Below are 11,277 nucleotides of genomic sequence, written 5' to 3'. Positions count from 1 at the left end.
CCAACCACTCTAATTTGTTTTCTTTTATAGGTACTTGAGGTCGCTGTTCTGAAAAAAAAAATAATTCCCCTAATTCCCCCCCCCCAACTTTTATATTTAATTTCAAATTTTCCGCCATTGGAGAATGCGCGTAGCGTAGATTGCTACAACGCACGCTCGCGCGCGTAGCGTAATCGGAAGCTGAAAAATGGTGAACTGCGCGCTCGCGCGTAGCGTAACCGGAAGCTTCAAAATGGTGGACAGTAGTTCGTGGGTTCAGGGGTTAATACTATGCAAACGGTAAATTTGCCCCAAGTTTGACTATCAGATTCGTTGTCAGCGACCTCAATTACCTATAAAGAAACAAGTTAGAGTGGTCGGCATTTTGTAGTAGCGTATTTGGATATTTACCTTTATGGTAAATACTATATACAGAATATAAAAACAACTGCCGGTCGTCATAAAACTGAGTAAGCTGTTTTTTTTATTTTTATTTTTTTGTTGTCTTCTCTGCTACGGACGGTGACGGTGTCTGGTCTGTTTACTGTTAACTTCTGGTGTTTACTAGCACCACTTTGTCAATGTGACTATTTATCTGTCCTATTTACACCATCAAGATGTCTATTGATGATACGACAGCTACTACTACTACTGTCACTAATCTCTCTACTGATATGGCTGGTCTACACATGGGGGCTCCTGAAAGACTCGTATTCGGCGGGAATAAGGCTGATTCATGGAACTTGTTTTTCAGATACAAGCCAGGGAAAGAAATCCCATTAGCAGACACTCTCTCACGTGCGCCCATAGACAAACCAAAATCAGAAGAGCTCATGACTGTAAATAATTTGACGATGCATCCCATCAAAGACCGCAGACTTTCTGAGATCAGATTCAAGACACTGGAGGATCCTATCATGAAGATATTAGCCGAGGTTATTGCGACAGGCTGGCCCAGTGACAAAAAACTGTTGCCCGACTCAGTAAAACCTTTTTTTGACTACAGGGACGAGTTGACAGCACAAGATGGACTAATACTAAGAGGACAAAGAATAGTCGTACCTCAATCTATGAGTGTGGAAATGAAACAAAAATGTCATGCGGGCCACCTAGGCATAAACTCTTGTCTCAGAAGAGCGAGAGAGCTATTGTTTTGGCCAGGTATGTCCGCTGAAATACGCCAATATGTCCAAGCCTGTGCCACATGTGCAACATATGCAGACCGTCAACCAGCGGAGCCCCTCATAATCACAGAAGTACCAAAGAGACCCTGGCAACAAGTTGCTACCGACATTTTCTCATGGGGTGGAAATGAATATTTGGTCACGGTGGACCAGCATAGCAGTTTTTTTTGAGGTGGACAAGTTGAATGGCTCAACGTCAGATGCAGTGATCAGTCGTCTTAGAGGCCATTTTGCTAGATATGGTATACCAGACATCCTCATTTCTGATAATGGACCCCAATTCTCATCTAGCATGTTTCGGAGGTTCGTAAAAGATTGGGCGTTTACTCACGAAACAATATCCCCTGGGAACAGTCAAGCAAATGGTGCTGCTGAGGCAGCTGTGAAAATTATGAAGCGTCTAATGCGAAAGTGCAAAGCTTCGGGAGAGGACCTATTACTTGGGCTACTGAACATGCGAAATATACCCACTGAAGGTCTCAATACTAGTCCAGCACAGAGACTGCTAGGCCGACGGACAAAGGCAATAGTACCAACCACCGAGGCCCTACTGAGGCCCAGCTACACTTACTCACATTATGAGGCACAAAAGAAGGAAGATAAGAAGCTGAGGCGGCAGGGCAAAGGCAGAGAACTGAGCCAACTTCATGTGGGCAGCAATGTCTGGATCCAGCCTCTAAGACCTCACGCAAGAGAGTGGGAGGAAGCCACAGTAAGAAAAAGGTTGACTGGTCGGTCGTACGAAGTTGTAAATGCGAGCGGACAACGATACCGCCGCAACCGTCGTTTCATACGCCAAACAATACAACCAAAACACTCTTTCCCCATACACCAACCAAGAGGCACCATCTACAACCCCTCTGAGATAGAAAGACTCACCCCAGACAATGCAACAAATAGACAAAATGAGATGGAAACACCAGCAGATCAACAAAACCCAAACGAGAGACCAATATCACCAATACAGACAAGATCGGGCAGAGTCATAAGAAAGCCTGTCAAATATTGTGAATGATCTACCTGAATTTTGAAAAGGACACACTTTCTCTCTTCCCCTGTAAGGTGGGAGATGTTACGTGTATAAACAATACCCCCCCTTTAGGTGTAACTCTCCTAGTAGAGGTACACTTCCCCTACTTCCCTCCCTTGGCCGGCATAACTCACCTTGGTGTGGGGTGTCTGTAAGATAGCCATTATGGAGAATAAACTACAATATGAATCTTGTCCCTAGCATCCGTGTCTGTTGTCCATATTATATGCATGTCTACACACATAACAAACTCCAAACCTTTTTTCTAATAATCTAATTATTATCTTGAAACCAAAATAATTAGCGATTGATTTATAATTAATTTCAACTCCAAACGTATTTACTAATAATGTACTATTAATCTGAAACCCAAAATGGACACCGATTAATTCACAATTAATTTCAACTCCAAACGTATTTACTAATTACACTAATCTCAAAACCAAAATTATTAGCGATTAATTTACAATTATTTTCAACTCCAAATGTATTTACTAATAATATACTATTAATCTCAAAACCAAAATGGATGGCGATTAATTTACAATTAGTTTTAACTCCAAACGTATTTAACTCCAAACGTATTTACTAATAATGTACTATTAATCTCAAACCGAAAATTATTAGCGATTTATCTCAAAACCAAAATTATTAGCAATATTTTTTTTAATTACATTTTCGACCCATATAAGGCACATTGCCACTTTGGTGTAGGGGCTACTATCATGGGCAACAACTACTGGGGTACTATGTATGGATTTGGGCAGCAAGATGTTGGTTCACGTTGCACTTGAACTTCTGCACGTCAATACAGTTGGGGTAGCAGGGACCTGGAATGGAATTCCAAAGTCTTGCTGTTCTGTGGAAGAAACTACTGGAGTAGAAAAATCCTTTACATCTAGGGATCTCATCAGTGTGGGGGTGGGATTTGGCAGCCTGTCGGGTCTGTCGAGTGTGCTCACGTCGTGGGGGCACAAGTGCAAGCAGTTCGTCAGAGCGTTCACCATCAAAATACTGTACGAACAGGCAGAGGGATGCAACGTTTCGTCGATGGGACAGAGGCTGAAGCTTAGATGCTAGTTCAGGGTTTATCAGATCTGCGACTCTCTTTTGAATCTTGTCAAGGAGCGAGAGACTAGTAGCCGATGCACCAGCCCAAATATGACAGCGGTACTCCATACATGAGCGTATGGTTGCCTTATAGAGGTAGAGGATACTTTCGGGTGTTAGTAGTTTTCTAGCACGGTGGAGAGAGCCAACCCTCCTTGCAATGCCCCCGATGTAATTGTTCAAACTCATGTTTCCTGTGTTGTTGTTGTTGTTGTAATTATTATTATTATTATTATTATTATTATTATTATTATTATATTTAATTTACAATTAATTTCAACTCCAAACGTATTTACTAATAATGTACTATTAATCTCAAACCCAACATGATTAGCGATTAATTTACAATTAATTTCAACTTCAAACGTATTTACTAATAATGTACTATTAATCTCAAAACCAAAATGATTAGCGATTAATTTACAATTAATTTCAACTTCAAACGTATTTACTAATAATGTACTATTAATCTCAAAACCAAAATGATTAGCGATTAATTTACAATTAATTTCAACTTCAAACGTATTTACTAATAATGTACTATTAATCTCAAAACCAAAATGATTAGCGATTAATTTACAATTAATTTCAACTCCAAACGTATTTACTTATAATGTACTATTAATCTCTAAACCAAAATTATGTCCTGGATGTAATTGTAAATATTTCGTGTGGTGGTGGTGGTGGTGTTGTTGTTGTTGTTGTTGTTGTTGTTGTTTTTGTTCTCGTCATCATCATCATCATCGTCATCATCATCGTCATAGTTATTATTATTAATATTATTATTATTATTATTATTATTAATAATAATTTTCAATTAATTTCAACTCCAGACTTATTTACTAATAATGTACTATTAATCTCAAACCCAACATGATTAGCGATTAATTTATAATTAATTTCAACTCCAAACGTATTTACTAATAATGTACTATTAATCTCAAACCCAACATGATTAGCGATTAATTTATAATTAATTTCAACTCCAAACGTATTTACTAATAATGTACTATTAATCTCAAAACCAAAATTATTAGCGACTAATTTATAATTAATTTCAATTCCAAACGTATTTACTAATAATGTACTATTAATCTCAATACCAAAATGATTAGCGATTAATTCACAATTAATTTCAACTTCAAACGTATTTAATAATAATGTACTATTAATCTCAATATCAAAATGATTAGCGATTAATTCACAATTAATTTCAACTCCAAACGTATTTAATAATAATGTACTATTAATCTCAAAACCAAAATGGATAGGGATTAATTTACAATTAGTTTTAACTCCAAACGTATTTACTAATAATGTACTATTAATCTCAAACCGAAAATGATTAGCGATTGATTTACAATTAATTTCAACTCCAAACGTATTTACTAATAATGTACTATTAATCTCCAAACCAAAATGATTAGCGATGAATTTACAATTAATTTCAGCTCCAAACCTTTTTACTAATAATGTAGTAGTTGTCTCAAAACCAAAATGATTAGCGATTGATTTAAAATTAATTTCAACTCCAAACATATTTACTAATAATGTACTATTAATCTCAAACCCAAAATGATTAGCGATTGTAATGTATGTAACATGTGCAGACAGAGTAGTGTCCCTTGAAATAAGAAACCAACTAACATTCGGCGACTGATTTACAATTGGTTTCACTACGCATGTGAAAAAATCCATTACAGTAGTATCATTGTGTAAACAACGACTAATAAAACGAGTTTTAAATCTACCTTTCATCTTGTGAGTTTATTACAAATTGGCGACGAGGATTCGAATAAAAAACGAATTATGGCTACTTTCGGTCGTTTGGAATCGTTTGATAGTACAAGTGAACAATGGGACCAATATATCGAACGTCTGGAGAACTTTTTCGAAGCAAACGAGATACCCGATGATACAGCTCACGTGAAAAAGAGGAGAGCGATTCTTTTATCGGTTTGTGGGAGCCAGGTATATAAACAAATATCAAGTTTATTAGCTCCAGAAAAACCGAAAGATAAAGAATTTGACGAACTGGTCAAACTCATGCAAAATTATTTCAGCCCAAAGCCGTCCGTGATCGTTCAGAGAACAAAGTTTTATACGAGAAACCGCCAACCAGGCGAGTCGATCACAGATTATGTGGCAGAATTAAGAAGCATCTGTGAAGATTGTCGTTTTGGAATGTTTTTGGACGAAATGCTACGGGATAAACTCGTAGTAGGAGTAAACGATGACAACATTCAGAGGAGACTACGGGCAGAGAAAGACACAATAACTTTTAACGAAGCTTTCAAAATAGCGGTCAACATCGAATCTGCCTCCAAACATTTACGAGATATTCAAACAAAAAAAATAGAAGTAAACAAAATTTTCACACCACCACGGAGGCAGACCGGAAAAATAAAATATGAGACCAGATCGAATGAAAGGTCGGAAGAAGAGTGTACTCGTTGTGGAGCAACACACGAAACAAGTAAGTGTCCTTTTAGATATGCCATGTGAGGAAAAAGAGAAATCGATCAAGCAGGCACCACGCCCAACATCGGTAAAGGAGCTACAAGCTTTTCTGGGGATGATAAATTCTTATGCCCCGTACATTCCGAACATTTCAAACATTCTAGCTCCTTTGCATCAGTTATTGATGAAGGATTCAATATGGGAGTGGACGTCAAAACAGACTTCACATAGATTATGCAGGCCCATTTAAAGGTCACATGTTTCTGGTAATAGTGGATGCTTTTAGCAAATGGTTAGACGTCTACATGTCAAACTCATCCACCACAAACGCCACCCTGGAACACCTACAAAGATGTTTTGCAACTCACGGGTTGCCCCAAAAAATTGTAACGGAGAATGCAGCCGTTTTTGTAGGTGAAGAATTCCAAGCATTTATGTCAAGACTAGGAATCCAACATATCACAACAGCACCAAAACACCCCTCTTCAAATGGATTGGCGGAAAGATATGTGCGGATTTTTAAGCAAGGAATGAAAAAAATGAGTCATGAGAAAGGCTCCCTAAGTTCAAAACTGAGCCGTTTCTTGTTGTCATATAACTCCACACCACAAACGGTCACGGGCATATCACCAGCAGAATTATTAATGAACCGGAAAATAAAGACAGTTTTGGATTGGATCATTCCGCAGAAAACTACAGTGGGGGAGCGTATGTAAACACCAGGAAATTCAAAAGAAATATCATGACAACTCTCGGAGCATACGAGAATTTAGAGAAGGTGAATTAGTCTGGGCCAAAAATTTCTATACAGGACCAAGATGGAAAAAGGTATTGGTCAAGAGACGGACAGGTCCAGTGTCATATGAAATTAAACTGGAGTCGGGGACAGTGGTAAGGAGACATGTTGGCCATGTAAAAAAACAGATGGAGCTGGACGCAGATAGAGCTTCGGAAATAGGAAGAACAAGTCCACAAAATAGAAATCAAAATTTGGATACAGACTGGGTGATCCCACTGACCTCTGGCACCAGTAGTCCAGGTAGCTTCAGTCCGGACCAGGAAACAATAAATGGAGTGGGGACTACACAGCAGGAGGCCCCAGTAAGAGAAACCATTAGATGTAGTAAGAGAACAAAAACAAACCGAAGCACTTGAAAGACTATGTAACATAAACAAGTAATTCGGAACTATGGGTGGAGGGATGTAATGTATGTAACATGTGAAGACAGAGTAGCGTCCCTTGAACTAAGAAACCAACTAACATCCGGGTTTCACTACGCATGTAAAAAACGCCATTACAGTAGCATCCTCGTGTACACAATGACTAATAAAACGAGTTTAAATCTACCTTTCATTTGGTGAGTTTATTACAACAAGTATTAGCTGTTAATTTACTGTTGTTCTCAACTCCAAACTTATTTACAAATTACTATTAATTTAAGATAAAAAATTATTAGCTATTAATATGCTGTTGATCTCAACTTAAAACTTATTTATAAATTACTAATTATTTCAGACACAAAATTATTTGCTATTAATTTACTGTTGTTCTCAACACAAAACTTATTTACAAATTACTTAATTACTAATAATTCACTATTATTCTCAGGCTCAATATTTTTGCTATAAACGGACTATTACTGTGAACTTGAAACTTATTTAATCTAAAACCTGCAATCATTTGCTATTAATTTACTGTTGTTCTCAACCCTAAACTGATTTTCAAATAACTATAAATCTTAGACCCAATGTGATCTGCAATTAATTTACTGTTGGTGTCAATTTACTAATAAGATACTCTTATTCTCAGACTCAAGATTTTTGCCATAAATTAATTATAAATTTGCACGCGACACTTATTTATATCTCAAACCCAAAATTGTTCACTAACAATTTACTGTTGTTCTCAACTCAAAACTTATTTAAAAATAACTATTAATCTCAGACCCAAAAGTATTGTCTATTAATTTACTGTTGTTCTCAACTCCACACTGATTCACTAATAATTACCTATTATTCTCTGACTCAACTTTTTAGCTATAAACTGATTATAACTTTGAACTCGAAACTTATTAAATCTCAAACCGAAAATTATTTGCTAATAATTTACTGTTGTTCTCAACACAAAACTTGATTACAAATAACTATTAATCTCAGACCCACAATTATTTGCTATTAAATTTACTGTTGTTCTCAACCCCTAACTTATTTAAAGATTACTCTTAATTCCAGACCCACAATTATTTGCTATTAATTTACTGTTGCTCTCAACTCAAAACTTATTTACTAATAATTCACTATTATTCTCAGGCTCAACATTTTTGCTATAAACTGATTATTACTTTGACCTCGACACTTATTTAATCTCAAACACACAATAATTCGCTATTAATTCACTGTTGTTCTCAACCCCAAACAAATCTACAAATTACTATTAATTTCAGACCCAAAATAATTTGCTATGAATTTACTGTTGTTCTACACACAAAACTTATTTAAAAAACACTATTAATCTCAGACCAAAAATTATTTGCTATTAATTTACTGTTGTTCGAAACTCAAAACTATTTAAAAATTACAATTAATTTCAGACTAACAATTATTCGCTATTGATTTACTGTTGTTCTCAACTCAAAACTTATTTACTAATTACTATTAATTTCAGACCCAAAATTATTTGCTATTAATTTACTGTTGTTCTCAACCCCAAACTTATTTACAAAAAACTATTAATCTCAGACCCAAAATTATTTGCTATTAATTTACTGTTGTTTTCAACCCCACACTTATGTACAAATTACTATTAATTTAAGACCCAAAATTATTGGCAATTAATTTACTGTTGTTCCCAACTCAAAACTTATTTACTAATTACTATTAATTTCAGACCCAAAATTATTTGTTATTAATTTCCGACCAAAATATTATTTGCTATTAATTTTCTGTTGTTCTAAACTCAAAACCTATTTATAAATTACTATTAATTTCAGACCCAAAATTATTTGTTATTAATTTACTGTTGTTCTAAACTCAAAACCTATTTATAAATTACTATTTATTTCAGACCCAAAATTATTTGTTATTAATTTACTGTTGTTCTAAACTCAAAACCTATTTATAAATTACTATTTATTTCAGACCCAAAATTATTTGCTATTAATTTACTGTTGTTCTCAACCCCAAACTTATTTACTAATTACTATTATATTCAGACCCAAAATTATTTGCTATTAATTTACTGTTGTTCTCAACTCCAACCTTATTTACAAATTACTATTAATTTCAGTGCCAAAATTATTTTCTATTAATTTACTATTGTTCTACAACCTAAACCTATGTACAAATTACTTTTAATTTAAGACCCAAAATTGTTGGCTATTAATTCACTGTTGTTTTCAACTAAAAACCTATTTATAAATTACTATTAATTAAAGACCCAAAATTATTATTAAGCTAAAACTTATTTACAAATTTCTATTAAATTAAGTCCCAAAATTATCCGCTATTTAGTTACTGTTGTTTTCAACCCCAAACTTATGTACAAATTGCTATCAAAACCCAAAATTATTTGCTATTAATTTACTGATGTTCCCAACTCAAAACTTATTTACAAATTGCTATTAATTTCAGACCAACAAATTATTTTCTATTAATTTACTGTTGTTCTAAACTCAAAACCTATTTATAAATTACTATTAATTTAAGACCCAAAATTATTTGCAATTAATTTACTGTTGTTCTCAACCCCAAACTTATTTACAAATTACTATTAAAATCAGACACAAAATTATTTGCTATTAATTTACTGTCGTTCTAAACCCCATACTTATTTACAAATTACTATTAATTTCAGACCTAAAATTATTTGCTATTAATTTACTGTTGTTCTCAACTCAAAACCTATATACAAATTACTATAAATTTCAGACCCAAAATTATTTGCTATTAATTTACTGTTGTTCTCAACCCAAACTTATTTACAAATTAATATTAATTTCAGACCAAAAATTACCTGCTATTAATTTACTGTTGTTCTCAACTCCAAACTAATTTACTAATTGCTATTAATTTCAGTCCCAAAATTATTTGCTATTAATTTATAGTTTTTCTCAACACCAAACTTTTATACAAATTACTATTAATATCAGACCCAAAATTATTGGCAATTAATTTACTGTTGTTCTCAACTCAAAACTTATTAACTATTAATTTCAGACCAAAATATTATTTGCTATTAATTTACTGTTGTGCTCAAACCTAAACTTATGACGAATTACTTTTAATTTAAGACCCAAAATTGTTTGCTATTAATTCACTGTTGTTCTCAACTAAAAACCTATTTATAAATTACTATTAATTAAAGACCCAAAATTATTATAAAGCCAAAACTTATTTAAAAATTTCTATTAAATTCAGTCCCAAAATTATCCGCTATTAATTTACTGTTGTTTTCAACCCCAAACTTATGTACAAATTACTATCAAAACTCAAAATTATTTGCAATTAATTTACTGATGTTCCCAACTCAAAACTTATTTACTAATAGCTATTAATTTCAGACCAAAAAATTATTTGCTATTAATTTACTGTTGTTCTAAACTCAAAACCTATTTAGAAATTACTATTAATTACAGACCCAAAATTATTTGCTATTAATTTACTGTTGTTCTCAACTCCAAACTTATTTACAAATTACTATTAATTGAAGACGCTAAATTATTTTCTATTTATGTACTGTTGTTCTCAGCCGCAAACTTATTTTCAAATTACTATTAATTAAAGACCCAAAATTATTTGCTATTAATCAACTGTAGTTCTCAACCCCACACTTATGTACAAATTACTATTAATTTAAGACTCAAAATTATTGGCAATTAATTTACTGATGTTCCCCACTCAAAACCTATTTACTTATTGCTATTAATTTTAGATCAAAAAATTATTTGCTATTAATTTACTGTTGTTCTAAACTAAAAACCTATTTATAAATTACTATTAAATTCAGACCCAAAATTATTTGCTATTAATTTACTGTTGTTCTAAACTCAAAACTTATTTACAAATTACTATTAATTTAAGACCCAAAATTATTTGCTATTTATGTACTGTTGTTCTCAGCCCCAAACTTGCTTACAAATTACTATTAATTAAAGACCCAAATTATTTGCTATTTATTTACTGTTGTTCCAACTCAAAACTTATTTACAAATTACTATTAATTTCAGACCCAAAATTATTTGCTATTAATTTACTGTTGGTCTACACTCAAACCTTATTTACTAATTACTATTAATTTAAGCCCCAAAATTATTTGCTATTAATTTCTGTTGTTCTCAACCCCACACTTATTTACAAATTACTATTAATTTCAGTCCGAAAATTATTTGCTATGTATTTACTGTTGTTCTCAACCCCACACTTATGTACAAATTACTATTAATTTAAGACCCCAAATTATTGGCAATTAATTTACTGTTGTTCCCAACTCAAAACTTATTTACTAATTACTATTAA

The 11,277-nt window shown here is 33.3% G+C and overlaps 1 protein-coding gene across 1 annotated transcript; it reads left to right on the top strand.

Annotated features, from left to right (window-relative positions):
- The first annotated feature begins 5,112 nt into the window (after positions 1–5,112).
- On the top strand, positions 5,113–5,808 carry LOC145270198 (uncharacterized). Its single transcript, XM_080125828.1, has one exon. The coding sequence runs from the start codon at positions 5,113–5,115 to the stop codon at positions 5,806–5,808; it is 696 nt and encodes a 231-aa protein (XP_079981954.1).
- The last annotated feature ends 5,469 nt before the right edge of the window (positions 5,809–11,277 follow it).

The sequence above is a fragment of the Euprymna scolopes genome, chromosome 46 (genome assembly GCF_053919585.1).
Source record: "Euprymna scolopes isolate OS-2025 chromosome 46, ASM5391958v1, whole genome shotgun sequence".
Taxonomy (NCBI): Eukaryota; Metazoa; Mollusca; class Cephalopoda; order Sepiida; family Sepiolidae; genus Euprymna; species Euprymna scolopes.
Note: the sequence above shows the minus strand (reverse complement) of the source record. Positions and strands in the feature narration are given on the sequence as shown.